The sequence below is a fragment of the Myotis myotis genome, unplaced genomic scaffold (assembly GCF_014108235.1).
Source record: "Myotis myotis isolate mMyoMyo1 unplaced genomic scaffold, mMyoMyo1.p scaffold_m19_p_42, whole genome shotgun sequence".
Classification (NCBI taxonomy): Eukaryota; Metazoa; Chordata; class Mammalia; order Chiroptera; family Vespertilionidae; genus Myotis; species Myotis myotis.
In genome coordinates this window covers 1,093,730-1,117,375 of record NW_023416349.1, presented here as the reverse complement: position 1 = coordinate 1,117,375, position 23,646 = coordinate 1,093,730, and the positions used below count along the sequence as shown (strand labels likewise).

At 48.4% G+C, this 23,646-nt stretch overlaps 1 protein-coding gene, 1 non-coding gene and 1 pseudogene across 2 annotated transcripts; 2 read left to right on the top strand and 1 right to left on the bottom strand.

Annotated features, from left to right (window-relative positions):
• Positions 1–18: 18 nt before the first annotated feature.
• On the bottom strand, positions 19–23,158 carry NLRP2 (NLR family pyrin domain containing 2). Its single transcript, XM_036306547.1, has 10 exons — positions 22,815–23,158; positions 16,504–16,578; positions 14,721–16,314; positions 11,924–12,094; positions 9,795–9,959; positions 5,523–5,693; positions 5,071–5,241; positions 3,083–3,253; positions 1,521–1,691; positions 19–353 (listed from the first exon to the last, which is right to left on the bottom strand). Exons 1-10 carry the CDS (start codon positions 23,074–23,076, stop codon positions 215–217), a joined length of 3,090 nt encoding a protein of 1,029 aa, XP_036162440.1. The 5' UTR covers positions 23,077–23,158; the 3' UTR covers positions 19–214.
• Positions 12,316–12,424, top strand: LOC118655206. The gene has a single exon (XR_004967212.1). It is a non-coding gene; the product is annotated as a U6 spliceosomal RNA (small nuclear RNA).
• On the top strand, positions 12,499–13,664 carry LOC118655193 (annotated as a pseudogene).
• Positions 23,159–23,646: the final 488 nt, after the last annotated feature.

The window sequence follows — 23,646 nt, the reverse complement described above, 5'->3', positions numbered from 1 at the left end:
TTATTTCTCTTGATAAACTCGTGATTGGGGCAGCTCATCGTAACAGGATTAAGTGACACGTGCGTGATTTGTGTAAGGGGGAGGGTGCAACCATGGCTCAGACCCCATCGGGTCCAGAAAGTACTGACACGGAGCGGGCTCACGGGAAGCTCACCCTCGCCTCGAAGAGCCGTGGCGCCTTGATTGGCGGGACAACGAATGACTCGGAGGGGATTCAGAAAATGAAGTCTGCAGAAGAAGGCCTGTTATTTCTGGGCTCTTGGTTGTCCCTCTCAATAGTCAGTTTTGGGTTGCCCTCTTTGATTTCTTCCAGCAGCTTCTGGATTTGGGCGTCAGAATGATCGATCTTCAACCTGGTGGAACAATGGGGAGTGAGGGGGGGGGGAATCAAAGGTTTCTTGTTGCTTCCAGGAGACTCATTCCAGACCCCCCCCCAAGCATCCGCATGCGTTAGGGAATTTCAGCAAAGGGACCACCTTTATGCATTCGTCTGTGCTTCCAGGTAGAGTTCCATATCGACTTGATAGGGAAGAAATATGATATCAGGCTACCCTCCTGATGGCATCAAGCCACTGGCGAGCTTGGGATGCTCGGAGGGTCTTGGGTGATTTTCACGTCCTCCTTGGTGTGAGAGACGGAACTGAGGAACGTACCTGTGACGTGGCTCTAATACCAACCGGCTCCATATCTCACTCTGTCAACTTCTGCTACGTAGGTGGACCCAGGATGAGCCAGACAAACACAAGCCAAGTCAGCCAGGCCAGCTTTTTATCTCTCTCTGGCTACAGGATGCTATCTCATGACCATGCTTTTTTTTTTTTAATTAATTAATCCTTACCTGAGGGTATTTTTTTCCATTGGTTTTTTTTTTTTTTTTTTTTATTTTTTATTTTTTATTTTTTTTTTATTGCTTAAAGTATTACAAAGGGTATTACATATGTGTCCATTTTATCCCTCCATTGGTTTTTTTAGTAAGAGAGGAAGGGAGGGAGGGAAGAGAGAGAGAGAGAGAGAGAGAGAGAGAGAGAAAGAGGGACAGAGAGAGAGGGAAAGAGAAATTTCAACGTGAGAGAGACACATTGATTGGTTGCCTCCTGCACATGCTCGGACCTGGGCCAGGGATCAAATCTGAAAGCCAGGCACATGCCTTTAACTGGGAATCAAACCTGAGACCCTTCAGTGATGCTAAAACCATTGAGCAACACCACCCAGGGCTAACCATGCTTTATTTAACCTCTGATGATAGATAGTGGCCCCATTTCTAAGATTCACCCCTTGGTAACTATGGTAACTATCGAGCCCCAAACCCCGGGCATGTCCCCTGACCGGGAATCGAACTGTGACCTCCTGGTTTATGGGTCAAAGCAACAAGAGGAATCGACAGAACATCAATGGTGACCGAACATCAATGGATTAAAACTGAATGTTAGGGATAGACATGCCTACGAGGTATCCTGTCGTTGGTGCTCCCCCCAAATCTACAATCATGGCGCAAACACTGGGGCATAGGAGGGTCATACCTGAGTTTCTGCAGAGGGCAACTTTGAAGTTTCAGGGCATCTCCCAGCATCTTTATCCCACTGTACTCCAGGGAATTCTGGCCCAGGTCCAGAGTGACGAGGTGCTGGTTGCTGCTAAGGGCCGACGAGAGGTCTGCACAACTAAATGGGGTAATCGCACACCCCCATAACCTGTAGGTGAAGCACAAAAATCCATTATTCATTCATTCATTCATTCATTCATCCAGTGCTTATTGATACCGTCCTATGTTGATACTGTCCTATTTGCCAGGCACACTGTTGGGTGCTGGGGATCCAACAGTGAACCACACGAGTGAGTCTCTTCCCTCTGAGTTTGGCGATAGGGAGCAGAGCAGGTAAAGCAACATCAAGGCAGTCATGGTGAGTGAGCCAGGAAGGGCTGTAGGTGATGTCACAGATAAGCCAGGGAGGACTGGAGGTGGGGTCACAGATAAGAGGGGGCCAGCTCGAAGAAGGCCCTTAGGTCTTGGTAAACTTAGGATTTTACTTGGAAGGAGATGGGGAAGCACAGAGGGTGTTGATCAGAAGGGTGGCAAAAGTTACACCTTAGAAGGCAGTCTTATGGGTGGTTGAAAAACTGTAGGGCACGAAGAAGGCAGGATTCAGACTGATTTGAAAACTCAGCCACAACCCACATGTTACCAGTACATGTGTGGGGGTAGAGATCAGATCTAGATATCTGGAAGGGGGGTAGCATGATTTCAACAAGGATTCAATACTTGAACTTATTGATTCCAGAGAGAGAAAGGAAAGGGGAGAGGAAGAGGGGAGAGAGGGGAGGGAGGGAGGGAAGGAGGGAGGGAGAGAGGGAGGGGGAGAGAGGGAGAGAGGGAGAGAGGGGGAGAGAGAGAGAGAGAGAGAGAGAGAGAGAGAGAGAGAGAGAAAGAGAAATAGAGAATGAGAGACAGATTTATTGTTCTTATTCATGCATTCATTCGTTGATTCTTGTATGTGCTGGGGATTGAACCTGCAACATTGGCATATGGAAGACGATGCTCTAACCAACTGAGCTACCCAGCCAGGGCTATCCTAGAGGCCTTTTGAAATATTTAATTGACTAAAAAAATCCTTATTGTTGAAAGTATTACACATGCGCCCTAACTGGTTTGGCTCAGTGGATAGAGCGTCAGCCTGCGGACTGAAGGGTCCGAGGTTTGATTCCGGTCAAAGGCATGTACCTTGGTTGCAGGCACATCCCCAGTAGGGGATGTGCAGAAGGCAGCTGACCGATGTTTCTAACTCTCTATCCCTCTCCCTTCCTCTTTGTAAAAAATCAATAAAATATATTATAAAAAAGGTGCAAATCTTACTAAAAAAAGTATTACATATGCCCCCCATTTCCCCCATTGACCTCTTCTAGCCCCCCTGCCCCACCCCAGCCTTTACCACCCTCCAATTTTTTTTGATTACGAGCACATGGCACAATTACATGCCTACACGTCTCAATATTGTCCTCAATAGAGCTGGGGGGCGGGGAGGGAGATTGCTACACTGGTATTTCATTTCAGGTGCAGATTAAAGTACAAAAACCATTAACTGACCATAGACATCTTAGGTGACACAGCGGTTTTTTCAGAGCCTCACACAGAAACTTCACCCCAGTGACTCCAATGTGGTTCAGCCCCAGGTCCAAGTGCGTGAGACTAGAGCTTTCTTGGAGGAGTGTGGCGAGGATGACGCAGCCGTCACTGGTTATGTTGCAGTGGAACAGCCTGGAGATCGATCACAGGAAGGAAAAAACAACAACAAACCGTTAGTGCTCACTGGTGTGATGCAACCAAACCATGATTGGCCAGCTCAAGCCATGGGGTTATTTATTTAGAAAATATTTTTATTGATTTCAGAGAGGAAGGGAGAGGGAGAGCGAGAGAGAAACATCAATGATGAGAGAGAATCATGGATTGGCTGCCGCCTGCACACCCCCTACTGGGGATCAAGCCCACAACCTGGGCATGTGCCCTTGACCAGAATCGAATCCAGGACCCTTTAGTCCGCAGGCCGATGCTCTATCCACTGAACCAAACCTGCTAGGGTGGCTTATTTTAGTCATTATTATTTATTGATTGATTTTTAAAAATTGAATTTATTGGGAGCGATAGTGGTTAATAAAATTATGCAGGTTTCAGACATACAATTCTACAACACATCACCTGTATATTGTATTGTGTGTTCACCACCCCAAGTCAAGTTTCCTTCTATCACTATTTATTCCCCCTTTACCAAACTCTTCTACCTTCCCCCGCCTCCCCTCTGGCAATCACCATACTGTTGTCTGTGTCCATGAGTCTTTTTTTCTTTTCTTCTTTGCTTAATCCCTTCACCCTTCTCACCCAGCCCCCAAACCCCTCTTCTCTGACAGCTGTCCATCTGTTCTCTGTATCCATGGGTCTGTCTCCAGTTGGTGAGTTTATTTTGTTCATTCGATTCGTGTTGTTTTAAGCTACTTAGTTTGGGCTAATCTGTCACAGAAGCCCTGGGAAATCAGGACAGCTGGTCTGTACGATTTCTACTCTAACCATGAGGCAGAGAATTTCAATCCTACCTGGGTCTGCTACCTTCTATTAGGGGACGTGGCCAATTGTATTTCCTAAATCCAGTTACTAGGAAAGTAGTATCTTAGGCATGGAGGCCACCCACTATGTGTCAGTTACCCAACTACACACAATATCAGTGGTATTTCACCTTAACTGTGTTTTTTTTTACTCTTCACCTAAGGATATTTTTCCCCCCATCGATTTTTAGAGAGCGTGGAAGGGAGGGAGGAAGAGGGAGAGAAAGAGACAGAGATATGAACATCGATGTGAGAAAGACACACTGATTGCCTTCTGTATGTGCCCTGACTGGGGCCAGGGAATTGAAGCAATCCAGGTATGTGCCCTTGACTGGGACTTGAATGTGACACCACTCAGTGCATGGGCTGATGCTCTAACCACTGGGAAACCAGCCAGAGAGCTTACCTTAACTTTTTTTTAAAAAAATTTAAATTTATTGGTGAGAGAGAGAGAAAGAGAGAAAAAGAGAGAGAGAGAGAGAGATTTGTTGTCCCACTTATTTATGGATTTATTGGTTGATCCTTTTTTTCATTGGTTGATTCTTGTATGTGCCCTGACCTGGGATTGAATCACAACCTTGCATAAATAAGTGGAACACTTTCTTTTTCTCTCTAAAATAAAAACATTAAAAAAAAATCAAACCTAGAAGTCAGCTACACCCCCCAAATTCCTGTAGAATATTAATACCATTTGTACATTTTCCCTATCACCCTTTCCCCAGGTCTCATCAGATTTAACCATCAGCATCACACTTAGGGTAGTCAGAGAAATGATTAAGTCTAGCTGGCATTCAGCACACACACAGACACAGACACACACACACACATAATACATAATACACATAACACACACAGACACACACACAGACACATGCACACACAGGCACACACAGACACACATAGACACACACACGCACACGCAGACACACACGCAGACACACACGCAGACACACACGCGCACGGCCAGCGGGGACTTACACCAGGGTCTGTAGCCGACATTCGGGGTAGCTCAAGCCCTCGCACAGCAGTCTCACCCCGTGGTCCCCAAGGTCATTTTTGGCCAAGCACAGGTGTGTCAGCCTCTGGTTGACCATCAAAGTGGAAGAGAGCTCCTTGCAATAGGCGGCTGTCAGGTGACAGTTTTCCAACCTGTGGGAGGGGGAAGCGCCACACACCCCCACAGTCAGATGGTGAGAACGTTCCCGAAGCCCAACCTTCATCCCTGACTCTCATTGATCGCCTACGTGATCGCAGTCACGAAGAGACGGGAGCAAGAGAAGAGTGAGCTGCATGGGACCCAAAACGGGAACCGAGTGTCTACCTCAGTAGGCTGCCCAGAAAATATGGGTGTTACCGTCACTCTTCTCGATGTGGCCCCAGATCTAAAAACAAAGATGAAGATGTCCCGTGAGAGAAGAGGGGTCACTCACGACAACCGCTGTAGGATGCACTTGGGGTGTCTCAGAGTCATGTACAGCAGCCTGGCGCCCTCGTCCTGGAACTCATTGGCCGTGAGGTTCAAGCACGTGAGGGAATGGTTCGTCTCCAGGGAGGAGGCGAGATCAGCCCACTGCTGGGCGGTGGCAGAACAAGACACCAACCTGCAGGAGACATGGGAGGACGTCATCCTTGAGAACCAAACCCTGGACTGTGGCCCCTAGTTTCATTCCTCACACCACTTCGTGAAGTGACACCCTGGACTACGTGGTCTGGAGTAGTGGTTGTCACAGCGTGGTCCCAGGACCACCTGCATCATCACCATTGGGCAACCAGCTGGAAGTGGAAATCTCCAGAAACGCTGGGTGTAGGGTCCAGTGATATGTGTTTTCAGGTGTCCTGCAATGAGCACCTGGAAGATGAGTTAAAGCAAATTCTTGGGTCATATACCCAGAACCCGATTGAGAAGATCTTTGGGAGAACCAAGAATTTGGGTTTTGAGAAGTTCCCAGGTAGCCCTGGCTGGGTGGCTCAGTCGGTTAGAGCATTGTCCCCATATGCTAAGGTTGAGTGTTTGATTCCCTGATCAGGGAATTAACAAATGAGTGCATAAGTAAGTGGAACAACAAATCTATGTTTCTCTCTCTTTCTCTCCCCCTTCCTTCCTCTTTCTAAAAAAAAAAATCAAGAAATAAAAAAATGGCACCCACATTTAATTTCTGGAAATGAATATTCTTATTATGGTGCAATGGAATTTCACTGGATGTGTATCTCATGGCCTTTGGGGACAGGTTTCTAAAAACATTTGGTTCTTGCCCTGGCCAAGTGCCTCAGTTGGTTGAAGTGTCATCCCATACACCAAAAATGTTGTGGGTTTGTCCCTGGTCAGGGTGTATACAGCAGGCAACTGATCAATGTTTCTCTTTCACCTCTCTCTCTCAAAAATCAACAAAAACATATCCGTGGGTGAGGATTAAAAAAAAATCCTGGTTTTTCCATTTACTACACATGAAAATGTGGTCAAGTTACTTAAATTTATGAAACCTCATTCCCATCTTTAAGTTGGGAATAAGTCATACCCTCATGTGATAATTTGCATGAAATGCCAAGCAGAATGGGTGTCACATAACTTACGTTCATGAAAATTCAGTGAAAAGACATGTTTCTCTCTTAAGAGTCTCAACGGTAATAGAGGAACCAAAGTTAGCTAGGGACTTGGGACACAAACTAGAACATTAACTGCTTCTGATAAAATAAGCCAAACATATATGGAGTCTTCTCTTTCCATTTTGGGTACCTGTTTATCCACCGAGAAACAAATTAGTGACCCAAACCTTGCAGCGACACAATGTCTTTTCCCGGTGAATCCCATGGGAAAGAGAAAGGAAGGTCACCTGTAATGATCGATAATGACAGTACCTGCTATTGAATGTGTATGTGCTTGGACGTGGTTTCATTCAATCCTCAAGTCCTTGTGAGATGGGAGTTATTCTATTCTACTGATGGGGAGAATACCTAGTTCAATAGCCCAAGATTCTATCAGTAAAGGAAGAGCCATAATTTGAGACCAAGAGGTTACATTAAATTGTGTTTCTGTTACTACTTAAACGTGGTCATGTGAAGGCCAATGGAACCCAATGATGAGTGATAAGAAGCAAGAACTTCTCAAAGGGAGGTCTCTCAAACCAGAGGGGTACCAGGAAAGGGAACACCCGGTGTTCCTCAAGGGTCCTTTCATGCAAAAATAAGGCCAGTAGCCCTAGCTGGTTTGGCTCTGTGGATAGAGCATCGGCCTGCGGACCAAAGGGTCCCAGGTTCAATTTCAGTCAAGGCGGCACATACCTGGATTGCAGGCTCCTCCCTGGCCTGGGCCCTTGTCAGGGCTCATGCAGAAGACAACCAATTGATGTGTTTCTCTCACATCGATGTTTCTCTCTGTCTTTCCCTCTCTCTTCCACTCTAAAAATCAATGAAAAAATATCCTTGGGTGAGGATTTAAAAAAAGAAAAAGAAAAAAGGCTAGTAGCTGGTATTCTGAATCATGACGTAAGAGACATGAGCCACAAACAAATGATGTCTGACTGAGGATAACTCTAAGGTACCTGGGAGTTTGTTTGGACTCAGAGTTATTGTGCACAGTTGTCCGAGTTGTTCAGTGATCAACACAAGTGGAAACTCAACTCCAGCTCGCTTTCTATTCTGAGATGTGTACCCTGAGTGGTACTGATACTGTTGTAATTAGCTAGTCCTATATAATAAAAGGGTAAGATGCAAATTGACCCTAATGGCAGAACAACCAGAACGACTGCTGCACCAGTCACTATGAGGTGCACTGATCACCTCTTGGTCCCTTTCCCTGATGGCCACTGGGGAACCGGGGGGTGGGTGGTGGCGGATGTGGGGCGGGGCTGGCTGCGGGCAGCTGGGGAAGATGGCTCTAATGTCTGGCTTCCCCCCTTTGCTCCTTTTCTATTATTAATAACTAGCGCCCTGACTGCTTTGGCTCAGTGGATAGAGCCTCGGCCTGCGGACGCAAGGGTCTCGGATTTGATTCCGGTCAAGGGCATGTACTTTGGTTGCGGGCACATCCCCAGTAGGGGGTGTGCAGGAGGCAGCTGATTGATGTTTCTCTCTCATCGATGTGTCTGACTCTCTATCCCTATCCCTTCCTCTCTGTAAAAAATCAATAAAGTATAAAAAAAAAATAACTAGGGACCATGCGCCGGGCATCTAGTTATTAATAATAGGAAAGGAGCAAAGGGGGAAGCCAGACATTAGAAGCATGGCCATTTGGGCAGCTTCACCAGGGAGCTGCAATTTCACACTCCCCAGGGAACCACCAGTTCATTCCCTCTAGAACACTGGGGGAAGGGGTCCAAAAAGGGGAGGCAGACACAAGCCCAGTGAAGTTGGGGTGACATAAGAAGGTACTTGCCTGTCAGCCAAACCTGGGGACAGAGATGGTTGGCCAGAATGGGTGTGGCCACTACAAACCCATAAAAACTGAGGGACACATAATCTCCCAAATGACGGAATTCTCTCTCCTGTTGCTCTCTACTCTTGGCTTGTGGGGCTTTTTTGCTCCAGCTTCCTTGCATTTGCCTGTGTTTCCTCCATAGCCTTGTGGTCCTGAGGACACCACATGCAACGCATCTGGAGACTATAGCTGGGAACACAAGCTAACCCAGCCTGATGTTGGACTGACACTGCTCCAACATGGAATGGAAGCTCTGGTCGCTGACTCTGATTCTAGCCCCCCTGAAGTCACAGAGACACTTGTGATTCCATGGAAATAAAGCTTTCTATGCCCTGGCCAGCATGGCTCAGTAGTTAGAGCATTGGCCTGTGCACCAGAGAGTTGAGAGTTCAATTTCTGGTCAAGGGCATGTATCCGGTTTGCAAGTTCAATCCCCAATCCTGTTGGCGCACGTGTGGGAGGCAACCAATCAATGTGTCTCTCTCTCATCGATGTTTCTCTCTCTCTCTCTTTCTCCCCATCTCTTTCCCTCCCTTTCACTCTCTCTAAAAATCAAGGGGAAAAATATCCTTGGGTGAGGATAAAAAATAATAATAACGCTTTCTTTTCTCTTTCTTTTGTTTTGTTAATTCTCACCAGAGAAATTTTTCCGTTGATTTTTTAGGGAATGTGGGAGAGAGAGGGAAATACAGAGAGAAACACTGATGTGAGAGGAACACATCAGTTGGGACTGGACTGGGGAGGAGCATGAAACTAAGTACTTGTCCTCGATCGGAATCGAACCTGGGACCCTTCCGTAGGCAGGCCGACACCCTGTCCACCGAGCCAGACTGGCTAGGGCAGCGGTTCTCAACCTGTGGGTCGCGACCCCTTTGGCGGTCGAACGACCCTTTCACAGGGGTCGCCTAAGACCATCCTGCATATCGGATATTTACATGATGATTCATCACAGTAGCAACATGACGGTGATGAAGTAGCCACGAAAATAATGTTATGGTTGGGTCACCACATGAGGAACTGTATTGAAAGGGCCAGAAGGTTGAGAACCATTGGGCTAGGGCAATAATAATAAAGCTTTCTACACTATCTCGTCCTCTGACGGGGGCTTCTCGAAATTCTTATTCCAGTAGTGCTCCAAGAACCCCACCTCTACTGGTAACAATACTGTTTCTAATCAGAATAAGAGATTTCCTCGCCCTCCCCGCCCTGCCATTTATGCAGAATGGCCGTAGAGGCGTGTGGCAGCTGTCTTCATATGTGGCGGGTCCTCTGTGGCCGCGAGATGTACCTGAGATATCGCAGATGACACTTTGGGTGAAGCAAGACCCCACACAGTACGGGCAGCATGTTATTCTGATCATTTCCTTCCAGGGTCAGGTGCGTGAGAGTCTCGTAACCGCCCAGAATGACGCAGAAGTTCCGGTAAGCATCCGCTGGGGACACATTTCGGAGGCTAGGGCAGAGAAGACAAAGGTGAGCTCTTGTTCCTCTACTGCACACACACGGACACAAAGGGCTGCCATAGGTTTACACACTAGAAACAAATTTCTTCTCATATTTCCACCTTTATTGAGGTATTACCAACAAATAAATTGTACATATTTAAGGCCTATGATGTAATGTGTTAGACTTAATGCTTTTAAAAAATATGCCCTGGCCGGTTTGGCTCACTGGATAGAGCGTCGGCCTGGGGACTGGAGAGTCCTGGGTTCGATTCCGGTCAAGGGCATGTACCTTGGTTGTGGACACATCCCCAGTGGGGGGTGTGCAGGAGGCAGCTAATCACTTCTCTCTCATTGATGTTTCTGACTCTCTGTCCCTCTCCCTTCCTCTCTGTAAAAAATCAATAAAATATATTAAAAATATATTTTTATTGATTTCAGAGAGGAAGGGAGAGGGAGAGAGAGATAGAAGCATCAATGATGAGAGAGAATCATTGATTGGCCGCCTCCTGCAAGCCCCCTACTGGGGATCAAGCCCACAATCCAGACATGTGCCCTTGACAGGAATCGAACCCGGGACCTTTCAATCTGCAAGCCGATGCTCTATCCACTGAGCCAAACCAGCCAGGACATGGACTTCGTGCTTTGATATATTCGTACCTGGTGAGGTCATCACCCCCATCACGCTAATTAGCGTATCTGTCACCTCTCACAGTCACCACTTCCTTTTTTTATTTTGTGGTGAGACCGCTGAAGATCAAATCTCTTTGGTCTTCTAGAGCTTCTTCATCTCGCGTGTCTGAAACTCTGTATCCCTCACTAACATCACATTTTAGACGCTATTAGAAACTTCAATTTATTTATTTTTTAAATCCTCACCTGAGGATATTTTTCCCTCTTTGATCTTTAGAGAGAGTGGAAGGGAGGGAGGAGGGGGAGGGGGGGAGAGAGAGAAAAAGAGAGAGAGAGAGAGAGAGAGAGAGAGAGAGAGAGAGAGAGAGAGAGAAAGAGAGAGAAAGAGAGAGAGAAAGAGAGAGAGAAGAGAGAAAAAAGAGAAAAGAGAGAACAAGAGAAAAAAGAGAAAAACTAGAAAAAGAACTCAAGAGATGAGAGAGAGACAGCAAGAAAGAGGAGCTCTCGCAGAGAAAGAGCGTCCCCAGAAGAGAGAGAAAGAGAGGAGACAACACTATTCATACACCTCTCCCGAGAAGTCCTCCCAGAGAGCCTCATCTAGAAGCAGAGAACGAAAGCTCTAGCTAGAATCGTAGGCTGCCTCCCATATACTCCCTGAACAAGGATCAAACCCATGACCCTTCAGTCACGAGATGATTCTCTAATCAACGGAGCCACCCTGGCCGGGGCGAGAGCTCCAATTTTAGTTATCTCACGCTTTTGCCAAAGGGAAGTGAGTTGCTCCAGACAAAAGCTGTTCTATAGCTTTCTTTCTTTTTATTAAATTCATTGCCCTGGCTGGGTGGCTCAGGCGGTTGGAGTGTTGTCCCAGACACCAAAAAGTGGCGAGTTTGATCCCTGGTCTGGGCAAATACAAGAACCAACCGATGAATGCATCAATATGTAAAACAACAGATTAATGATTCTTCTCCTCCCTCTCTCTCAAATCAATCCGTCAATCAATCATAACAATAAGTACAAAGTTTGAGTTTTGCAAGATAAAGCGTTTTGGAGATAAATGGTGGCGATGGTTGCACAACATGAATGTAATGAATTCCACCCAACTGTACTATTACCCATGGTTAAGATGGCTATTTTTATGCTATGCACATTTTACCACAATAAAAAACTGGAAAAATCACTTTATATGTATGATTCAGGAGACAAATTTAAGGACCGGCCTGCCTCTGTTTCCTGTGTCCTGAGTATGTGGTTGGAAGCGGGGTTACAAGAACTCAGAGACTGCTCCACCAAGCTCCGTCATGCCCTCGGGGTTGTAACCCTGGGGTTCGCTTCTACTTACACCACTTTCCGGAGGCTACAGGGCACAGAGGAGATTTTTTCACAAAGAAGCCGGACCGACGAGGTGCTGAGGAAGCTCCGACTGATGTCCAGGAATTCCAGGTTCTCGTTGGCGCCGAACATGGAGCAAAGGTCCATCCAGAAGGGAAGCAGGTGCCGATCACTCTGGGACCTTCAGCGAAGTGACAAAGGAGGGAATTTACCAAACACGGCTGGAGCGAGAACCCACATTTGTACGTCACCCTGGAGGTCCTTGGGGTTGCAACCACCCTTAATACATTAGTAAACTCTAAAAGCTGGAGGATGGCCTGGTAGCTCTGTTGGTTAGAACGTTATCAAGATCCACCAACGTTGCAGGCATGATCCCCGGTCGGGGCACCTAAAGAATCAACGGTGCTCCCTTGGGCAGCACATACACTAAAAAACTGGAATGATACAGAGAAGAGTAGCATGGCCCCTGCACAAGGATGACACGCAAATTCGTGAAGCGTTCCATATGAAAAAATAAAATCAACGAATGGAGTTCCTGGCGGCATAGGCTGCGTGGGGTTGTGTTTTCGCTTTCCGCCCCTGCTGGCCACCTCCACGATGGCGAACTCGGGGTCGGCGCAGAAGCGGCTGCTCAAAGAGGAAGACATGACCAAAGTGGAATTCCAGACCAGCGTGGAAGAGGACGTGACACCCATATTCGACAGCCTGGGCCTGCGGGAGGACCTGCTGCACGGCATCTATGCCTATGGGTTTCAAAATCCATTCGCCATCCAGCAGCGCGCCATCAAGCCCGTAACTGAAGGGAGAAACGTCATCGCACAGTCTCAGGCTGGCACGGGTGAGACCGCCACTATCAGCATTTCTATCCAACAGTGTCTGGATATCCAGTTACTTCACCAGGTCCGTGAGACCCAGGCTTTGATCTTGGCCTCCACGAGAGAGCTGGCTGTGCAGATCCAGAAGGGCCTGCTCGTGCTGGGCCATTACGTGAATGTGCAGTGTCAGGCCTGCATCGGGGGCACCCACGTGGGGGAGGACATCCGGAAGCTGGACCACGGGCAGCACGTCGTGGCCGCCTCGCTGGGGCATGTCTTTGATATGAGATGCTGAATCAAGGTTTCGACATCTATAGGTACCTGCCCCCGGCCACGCAGGTGGTACTCATCAGCGCCACGCTGCCCCACGAGATCCTGGAGATGACAAACAAGTTAATGACGGACCCCATCTTCATCCTGGTGAAGCGTGATGAGTTGACGCTGGAAGGCATCAAGCACTCTTCCGTGGCAGTGGAAAGAGAAGAGTGGAAATGTGACATGCTGTGTGACCTCCACGACACGCTGACCATCATGCAAGCCATCACCTTCTGCAACACCAAGAGGAAGGTTGACTGGCTGACGGAGAAAATGAGAGAAGCCAACTTCACAGTGTCGTCGGTGCACGGGGACATGCCGCAGAAGGAGCGGGAGTCTATCCTGAAGGAGTTCCGCTCCGGTGCCAGCCGGGTGCTCATCTCCACCGACGTCTGGGCCCGGGGCCTGGACATCCCTCAGGTGTCCCTGCTCATCAACGACGACTTGCCCGACAACCGGGAGCTCTACATCCACAGAATTGAGGGTCAGGGCGGTATGGCCGGAAAGGGCGTGGCCATCAACTTCATGAGGAATGACGACATCCACATCCTGTGAGACACTGAGCAGTATTACTCCACGCAGATCGACGAGATGCCCATGAACATTGCCGATCTGCTCTGAGGCGTCTGCTGTGCCAGGGACGAGTCGGCCAGCTCTGTCCCCTCGGGACTTTCCAGAACAGTTTTTTTAAGGAGGTTTCGGCACACATGGGAATTGAACTTTGACCCCTCTGACCACATTGTCAGAGCGTGGCAACACCTGCAGCTCACAGAGAGGATGTAGGAAGGACAAAAAGTTCTTGCAAAGGGAAACAAGTCTAGTGGTGCCTCACAACCCACCCAGGATGCGGTCTTGGGTCTGTCTTCTTTTCTTTTGTTTTTTTGAGATATTTCATTGTAGTGTTTTTTCTTTTCTTTTTTATTAAATCTTTATTGTTCAGATTAAAAAAACAACAACAAAAGAATCAACAAATGGCCCAAGCCGGTTTGGCTCAATGGATAGAGTGTCGACCTGCGGGTCTCAGGTTCGATTCCGGTCAGGGGCACATGCCCGGGTTGCAGGCTCGATCCCCAGTAGGGGGCGTGCGAGAGGCAACCGATCAATGATTCTCTCTCATCATTGATGTTTCAATCTCTCTCTCCCTCTCCCTTCCTCTCTGAAATCAATAAACACACACACAAAACTAGAATAAAATCTTAAAAATAGCAACGAATGAATGATCAATAAGTGGAACAAGTTGATATTTCTCTCTCTCCCCCTCTCTCTCTCTCTCTCTCTCTCTCTCTCTCTCTCTCTCTCTCTCTCTCTCTGTTCCTGTCTTTCTCTATTATAAGTTTGGTGATGTCTGATAGTAATGCTAAATGATTACAAGTCATCACCTAAGACCTATCATTGAAAAAATAACTCAATAAAGTTATGGCACTGCAATATGACAGAGCAGTAGAATAAGTCAAAATCTGCTCTAGCCGGTTTGGCTCAGTGGATAGAGTGTCGGCCTGTAGACCGAGCAGAAGGCAATCAGTCCATATGTTTCTCTCCCATTGATGTTTCTCTCTCTGTCTCCCTCTCTCTAAAAGTCAATGGAAAAATATTCTCAGAGGCTGTCCTCCACAGTGGAGCCTGGGATGAAGCTAAAGGTAAAAACACACGAGGCCAGTAGGAAAGGCGAGTCCTTACCGCTCCGCCCACGTGCCTGGCTCCGAGGCCCCGTCATTCTCCAGGAAGATCCCCTTCTCCACCTGCAGCCAGAGCCTGCGCAGGGCCTGGCCGTGCCTGAGGCAGAAGGACGCGTGCACGAGGTCCCTCTCACTCTGCAGGTGCAGGGCCAGCTCCGTGATGGGCGCCAGGGCCTCCCTCACCAGCGCCTCCTCCTGAGACTCATAGAGGCAGCGCATCAGCTCCCGGATGTCCGCCCTGGAGGAGAAAGGCCAGTCCCTGCTGTGCGTCACTCTCAGCAGCTCCTGCCTGACGTCCAGGGACACGCGGCAGCCGAAGGTGGCCTCCAGCTCCCGGGCCCTCTCCTGGTTGGCGAGGCCGAACAGGAAGTAGCCCACGCGGGTCAGGCTGGGGTTGCGCAGCCGCTCCTCCTTGGACAGCAGCGCGCGCACGGTCCTGATGTCTGGCACGCAGTCGCCTGTGTCCCCCCGCTCCGCGCCGTCCAGCAGGTAGAACAGGGCGGCCAGGAACTGCTGGACGCTGAGGTGCAGGAAGGCGTAGCAGCCCTCGCAGTCCGCGTCCGCCTGCAGGACCTTGCCATCCAGGAAAGGGCGCAGGTCGGCCTCGCTGACCCCCAGCTGCCTGAGGTCTTCGCCATCGAACAGGGACGTCTGCGCCCAGATGCCCCGGGCGGCCAGGAGGCTCAGGGCGTGGAGCGCAGTGGGGAGGTGCGGGGCGGGGCCGCTGCCGAGGGCCGCTGGGGAGCACTGGCCGCACAGGAAGCGCAGGAACAGCGAGGTGGGGGTCCGGCAGGTGGGGGCCGGGTCCTCCCCCTTCTCCAGCTGCCTCTTGAGACACGTACACACGACCCAGCACACGGCGGGCGCCGCGCCCATGTGGAACAGCGCCGGGCTGCCCTTCATGCCCTCGAAGGCGCGCAGGGCCTGGTCCTGCTGCTCAAAGTGCTTCAGGAAGTAGCCCCTGCGGTCCGCCTCCAGGAAGCCCTCCACCTCGATGAACAGCGGCTGCTCCACCAGGAGCCGCAGCTCCCCCAGGGCCTCCGGGCGCGTGGTGACCAGCAGCGTGGCCTTGGGCAGCAGCTTTCTCATCAGCAAACTGCCCAGCAGGACGGGCACGGGCTTCGGCTTCTCCCAGTCGCCACAGATGTCATGGATGAGGGGCCCCGAGGGCGCTCTGAGCTCGTCGAAACCATCGATGACCACCAGGATCTTCTGCCCCTGAGCCAGGACCTGGGGGCCGGCCTCCTGCGCGTCTGGGCACTTCTTAGCCAGGAGCTCCGCGAAAGTACAGGGGCCCTGGCGGCCCAGCCCCTTGCAGCTGAGGTAGAAGGCGGAGTGGAATGTCCCCGGGAGGTGGTCCTGTGCCCAGTCCAGCATCCACTTCTTGGCCAGCGTGGTTTTCCCCACGCCCGCCGCGCCCTGCAGCACCACCGTGTGCGGGAAGGGCCCGGCCAGCATGTTGGGGTTACAGAAGGGGACTAGCCTCTCGTATCTCTGCGTGAATTTATGGAGCTTTTCACTGGCTTCGGGCCAATGGTTTTGCTTCCAGATGGGCCCGGATGTCTTCCATATACTGCTGTAGGTGTCCTGTGTACCTTCAGGGATAGGAGACGGGAGAGAGACGGGGTCTAGCTGGTTAATCATTGAGAACAAAGTGCTTTGTGTCAAGTAGGAAAGAAACGTGCGCACACGTGTGTACACACACACACACACACACACACACACACACACACGGAGAAGAGCCACCAGATGCCAAGCTCCCTCCAGGGAGATCTGAGACACACCTGGTGTTTCTCCTTCCAAGCTTTCCGTTACTTCTTCTGGGTTGGTGACACTTCTGCCCTGTGCTTGAGTGAGCTCTGTAAAATAGCAATTAGGGTGAGCTTGGCACAGAACAGGTATACTTTATGGGCAATAGAATATGACACGGCCAGGATAACGAGATCTTGCCACTTGCGACAGCATGGATGGGCCTAGAGGGTGCTATGCTCAGTGAAATAGGTCAGACCCGGAAAGACAAACACTGTACGATGTCACTTATACGTGGAATCTAATGAACAAAATAAACAAAACAATAAAACAGACCCGCCCTGGCTGGTTTGGCTCAGTGGATAGAGCGTCGGCCTGTGGACTGAAGGGTCCCAAGTTGGATTCTGGTCAAGGGCACGTTTCGGGGTTGTGGGCTCAATTCCCAGTAGGGGGCGTGCAGGAGGCAGCCAATCAATGATTTTCTCTCATCATTGATGTTTCCCTCTCTCTCTCTCTCCCCCTTCCTCTCTGAGATCAATAAAAATATATTTAAAGTGAATAAATAATCTGATGAACAGAATAAACTGGTGAATATAATAGAATCAGGGGCATAGAAAGGAAGTGGACTGACTATTCTCAGGGGGGAAAGGGGTGTGGGGGATGCGGGAAGAGACTGGACAAAAATTGTACACCTATGGATGAGGACAGTGGAGCGGGGGGAGGTAAGGGCAGAGGGTGGGGTGGGAACCGGTGGAGGGGAGCTATGAGGGAAAAAAAGAGGAACAACTGTAATAATCTGAACAATAAAGATTTAATTTAAAAATAAACAAATAAATATCAACGTGCACATGAGCTAAATTCTAGACACACAAAAAATGTATTTAAAAAAACAACAACAGACTCACAGATACAGAAAACAGATTGACACCTGCCAGAGGGGAGGGGGTGTGTGGGCCTGGGTGAAAAAGGTGAAAGGATTAAACAAAAAACAACCAATAACAACAACAATAACACAACCTCATAGACACAGACAACAGCTTGGTGATTACAGTTTGGTGATTCCTAGGGGGAATCAGTGTCGGGGGACAATAGAAGAAGGTAAAAGGGAGATAAACGGAGATGGAAGGAGACTTGACTTGGGGTGGTGAACACACAAGACAATCTACAGATGACGTGCTGTAGAATTGTACCCCTGAAACATGTATTTTATTAATTCATATCACCCCAATAAATTCAATCAAAAAGGAAAAGAATATCATCGCAATAACTTTGTATGGTGCCAGGTGGGTACTAGACTGATCAGGGGGAACATGTTTTAAGTTATATAAATGTCTAATCACTATGATGTATACCTGAACCTATATTGTATGTCAACTGTAATTAAAAAATAAAAAGACAGAATACTTAAAAAAATAGGTGTAGTTACTTCATCAGAAGTGTGATGATAAAATAGGCTCCAAGGAGTAGAGAATCTAAATTCTTTGTCTACAATTTGTGCTGGCAAGTGTGACTCAGTTGGTTGGAGCATCCTCCTGTGCAACCAAAGGTCACGGGTTTGAGTCCGGTCAGGGCACATACCTAGGTTTCGGGTTTGGTCCCCGGTCTGGGCATGTGAAGGAGGCAATCAATCAATGCTTCTCACTCATATCAATGTCTTCTCTCTCCCTCTCTTAACCCATCCCCCCAAAACACACACACAAAGGGGTGGAAAAGGGGTGGCTTCCCTTAGCTTCCTCTAACACTGGACATTCCAAGACCAACCTGGCTCTTCTCCTTCTCCTCCTCCTCCTTCTCCTTCTTCTAAATGCTGTTGTATTTTTTCCTCGTTTGCACATTTGGGTTCCCGAATCCGTGTTATCCCTGAATAAAAGAGGGGACATCATGGGCTTGTCCCTGTACCAGTATGGAGCCTTCTGTTTGGCAGAGGTGGGACTTCAAGGTGGTTCAAGGTCAACAGTTGGGCCGCCATGTTTAAGCCCAGGTCACATAGAAAGGATGCTAAGGAAGTATGGGAGATGAAGTGTGCCAGGCCATGACATCAGGCTTACATGCCTTTTCTGGCAAGGGGCTGCCGATGGAGTTAAGAATACATGGTCCTGGCCAGAGAGCTCAGTGGTTAGCGTGTCATGTCAACATGCCAAGGTTGTGAGTTCAGTCCCTGGTCAGGGCACATACAAGAATCAACCAATGAATGCATCAATAAGTGGAACAAGTCGATGTCCTCCACCCCCCCCTCCCCCCAAAAAAGAATACATGGTCCAAGCCCTGGCTGTTGTGGTTTAGTGGTTAGAGCGTCGGCCCAAGCATTGAAGGGTTGCGAGTTTGATTCCCAGTCAAGGGCATGTACTTGGATTGCAGGTTTGATTCCCAGCCCAGGTCGGGCACATATGTGAGGTAACCAATCCATGTGTATCTCTCACACATTGATGCTTCTCTCTCTTTCTCTCTCCTTTTCCCTCCCTCTCCCTCTCTTCTACTCTAAAAATCAATGGGAAAAATGTGCTGGGGTAAGATTAACCAATAAACAAAACAAAACAAAAAAACCCAAACAAAAAACAAAAACAACCCACAAAAAACCAGAAAACAAAATAAACACACAAACAAAAAAAGTGAAAGCTATTCTTAGCTTGTAGGTGGGTGGGACTTGCTTTGTGAGTCATAGCTTGGCCACCTCTGCCGCAGGTCAGTCTAACACCCAGTGTATCTAGATTCCAAGAGAAAGTTCACTCTGATTTCTAGTATAAATACGGCTTCATGTTACCTTTCCACGTCTTACACCTCTTACCACTGCCACCTGCATGACTGCAGAAGAGAGGAAGTCTTGTATTTCTTTGCCGCCTTAGTGCTTGGCATAATATCTTGTCCCTAAATCCCCAAATCTCATATTAAAAAAAAAAAAAAGACTGTCAAGGAGGTAACGTACCTGACAATGGAACCTTGTTTTTCTGAAGAGACTTCAAAGCCGCTTCTGAAAAAGCAGGAGGGGAGAGACGTGCAGTTTTCAGAGCCAGACCCTGAACTGAGTACAACGCTGATGTTCCTCATGCCGCTTTCAAACTTGTAATCGCTCCAGAGGCCGGCGAGAGCTGATCCCTCACCTGTCTGTAGAAGGCGGGGAACAGCTCGGCTGGCATGCTCAGTGGTTGAGCATCAAACTATGAACCTGGAGGTCACGTTTGATTCCCAGTCAGGGCACATGCCTGGGTTGCAGGCTTGATCCCCAGTGTGGGGCGTGCAGGAGGCAGCTGATCCATGATTCTCTCTCATCATTGATGTTTCTATCTCTCTCCCTCTCCCTTCCTCTCTGATGTATATGTATATGTATATGTATAAAGACAGGGGACACTAAGCTAAAAATGAAGCCCCAGCTGGAATAAAACCAGAAAATTTTAAATATATATTTTTTATCGATTTCAGAGAGGAAGGGAGAGAGATATTGAAACATCAATGATGAGAGAGAATCATGGATCAGCTGCCTCCTGCACACCCTCTACTGGGATGGAGCCCGCAACTTGGGCATGTGCCCTGACCGGGAATTGAACCGTGACCTTCTGGTTCACAGTGCAGTGCTCAACCACTGAGCAAGACTGGCCTGGTCAGACATTTTTTAAAAAGAAAAAAAAGTCATAGAGGTAGTTACTGTGTCAGGTAGCAGAGCCCTCTAAGTAGGAATTATAAAACTTGGGATGTACACAGGCATCACCCAGGAAACCTTGAAGAATCCCATGCCTATGGCTGGACCTAGAGGGTATGATGCGCAGTGAAATGAGCCAGGCAGAGAAAGACAAGTACCGCAGGATCTCACGCATCTGTGGATCTAAAGAACAGAACAATATGTAATACCCTTTGTAATACTTGAAGCAATAAAACTAAAAAAACAGAACAAACAAACCAAAGAGAAACAGACTCAGAGAACAGACTGGTGGTTGTCAGATGGGAGGGGCTTGGGTTGCTGAGTGAAAAAGGGGAAGGGATATTAACAAGTACAAATTGGGCCCAACCCACGTGGCTCAGTGGTTGAGCGTCGACCTACGAACCAGAAGTTCATGGTTTGATTCCAGGTCAGGAGCAGGGTACATGCCTGGGTTGTGGGCTCGGTCTCCAGTGGGGGGCATGCAAGGGGCAGCTGATTAGTGGTTCTCTCTCATCATTGATGTTTCTCTCTCTCTCTCTCTCTCTCTCTCTCTCTCTCTCTCTCTCTCTCCCTCCCTCCCTCCCTCCCTCCCTCTCTGAAATCAATAAAAATATATTTTAAAAAGTGTAAATTGAAGTCACAGAATAGTCATGGGATGTAACATACAGCATAGGAATATAGTCAACAGTATTGGGAGGGGGGCAGGAGAGATTAGCCACAGAACTTACATACACATATGCATCACCCATGGACACAGACAGTATCGCCGTGCAGGCCTGGGGAGGAGGTGGGAGTGGGTAGAGGGAGTCCATGGGGGAAAATGGGGACATCTGTCATACTTTCAACAATAAAGATAAATAACTTCCCCCCAAACAAACCAGTATTGTAAAAACTATGTATGGTGTCAGATGGGGACTATAGTTATTGAAGGAATCACTTGGTAGGGAATAAAAATGTCTAACCACTACACCATCCACCTGAAACTAATACAAAATAATATTGAATGTCAAATTGTAATTAAAAAAAGAGGAATTGCATGCCTAGGGGGAGCTGTAGATCAATGAGTTAAATGGGTGTCTCCAGCGATAGGTTCCAGATGTCAGTATATTTCAAGCTCCCCAGGAGATTGCTGAGAACAGTGAGAGTGGGGAACCCCGGGACATAAAACATGGCTCTCCACTCAGGGCCATTTCCCCCCGTAAAGGGAACATTTGGCCATATGTGTAGACATCATTGGTTGGGGGGAGAGGAGGCAGTGTGCTGCAAGCATGTAAGGGTTAAAGGTGTTGGGATGCTAGCACCCAGGTACCATGGATGCTGCTAACTATCCTATAGTGCACAGATGTCCCTTCCTTTCCCCCAAGAGAATCACCCAGGCCCCAGTGCTGCTGACCTAAAGGACAGTAGGGGTTTCAGTGTATGAATGTGTGTAAGTATGTTTATAGACATAACTATGTGGGAAAGAAACATTATAAGTAGGAATTAAAAACAAAACAGAGGTTACGCAGTGATTTAATATTGTGGAGGACAGGCGAGAGACGCAAATTAAAACCACAAGGAGGGATCACCTTGCACCTGCCAGAATGGCGACCATAAACCAACAAACGACAAGTGCTGGCGAGGATGTGGAGAAAAGGGAACCCTCATGCACTGCTGGTGGGAATGCAGACTGGTGCAGCCACTGTGGAGAACAGTATGGAGTTTCCTCAAAAAGTTAAAAATGGAACTGCCATTTGATCCAGTGATCTCACTTCCGAAAATATATCCTAAGAAACTTGAAACACTTATTTGAAAGAATATATGCAGCCTTATGTTCATAGCAGCACAATTTACAACAGCCCAGATCTGGAAACAGCCCCAGTGAGTGGATAAAAAAGCTGTGGTACATCTACACAATGGAATACTATACAGCTGTAAAAAGAATGCTCTCTTACCTTTTTGACAGCATGGGTGGACCTGGAGAGCATTATGCTAAGTGAAACGGGCCAGTCAGAGAAAGACAAACACCACGTGATCTCACTGATGTGTGGAAATCCATGAACAAAAGAAACTGATGAACAAATAGAAACTGAAGCATGGATGGATGCACGGAACAGGCTGACAGCTGTCAGAGGGGAGGAGGGTTGAGGGACTGGATGAAGGAAGGTGAAGGGATCAGCCAAAGAGCATACATGCATAACCCACGGACACAGACAACAGTGCGGTGATGGCCAGAGGGAAGGGGGGTGGAAGAGTGCGGGGGTGGAGGTGGAGGTGGGCACGAGGGCGGGGAAGGGGGACGGAAAGTGACTTTGCTTGGGGAAATGGGCGCACGATGCAGTGTGCAGATGGTGTTTTGTTGAGTTGTACCGTTGAAACCTGTATGGTTTTGCGAACCAATGTCACCTCCAATACATTCAAATAAAAATAAATGAATAAATAAACAAACAAACACAAAGGAAGGAAGGAAGACAATCATGAATACACTTCAGAAACAGTTTAGAACAGAAGAAGGGATGTATGGTGAGGAGCCCAGGGTAGGTATATAGGACGCAGAAAGAGTAGAAATAGGGAGGATATACGCAACGGCGAGGTTATAAGAATGACACTTTGTGTTGAGCCCAGGTAGCCCCTCCGAGGCTCACTGTTATCTTTGTGCTTCTCAGACCCTGGGCACTCCCACTCCCCCCCCCCCCACTCCCCAGGACACAGGGTGGCCTCCCGTCGGCTCACCTCTGAGCTCCTCCTTGGCTCTCTTGGACAGATCCGTTCGGTTCATCTTGTCAAAGACCTGGATGGTCACCATCTCCACCCAAAAGATGGGGCAGCGGGTGGTGAGAATCTCCGCCAGCTGCTGCCCGCTGGCCTCGTCCACCTCCGTCTGGGACACGTGCTGTAACTCATCTTGTGGGGGAAGGGTCCTCAGCAGAGACTTGAACTCGCTCAGCTCCTCCAGCTCCAGCTGTTCCAGGAGAGGCCTCAGGTTGAAATCCATCTTGTCCTACGTGGGAGAGCTGAGCTTTTGACAATGGAATACTACGCAGCCACGAGAAAGAAGGAACTCTTACCTTTGGCGACAGCCTGGAGGGTCCTGGAGAGTAGTATGCTAAGTGACATAAGCCAGTCAGAGAAAGACAACTATGGCCATGATCTCACTGATATGTGGAATCTAATGACAGAATAAACTGACGAACAAAATAGGTCTAGAGACATGGATACGTGGAACAGACAGACAGACCTCAGAGGGGAGGAGGATGGAGGGGATGAGCAGGGCTAACCAAAGAACACATATGCATATAGGCATAGCCCATGGACACAGACAATAGTGTGGGGAAGGCCTGGGGTGAGGTGAGGGCTGGGTGGAGAGAGGCAAAGAAGGGGAAAATGGGGGACATCTGTAATACTGTCAACAATAAGCTAAAAAAAAAATAAAAGTAAAAAAAAAGGGGCGGTACATTTATACAATGGAATACTATGTGGCTGTAAAGAAGGAAATCTTGCCCGGCCAGTGTGGTTCAGTGGTTGAGCATTGACCTATGAACCAGGAGGTCATGGTTCGATTCCC

Coding starts and splice junctions, on each gene's coding strand:
- NLRP2 (XM_036306547.1), bottom strand. CDS start 23,076: ATGGATTTCAACCTGAGGCCTCTCCTGGAACAGCTGGAGCTGGAGGAG. Junction 9,960..11,923: donor TGTAGCCTCCGGAAAGTGGT/GTAAGTAGAAGC, acceptor TCTCTGCCCTAG/CCTCCGAAATGTGTCCCCAG. Junction 5,694..9,794: donor TGTCATCTGCGATATCTCAG/GTACATCTCGCG, acceptor TGTCTCCTGCAG/GTTGGTGTCTTGTTCTGCCA.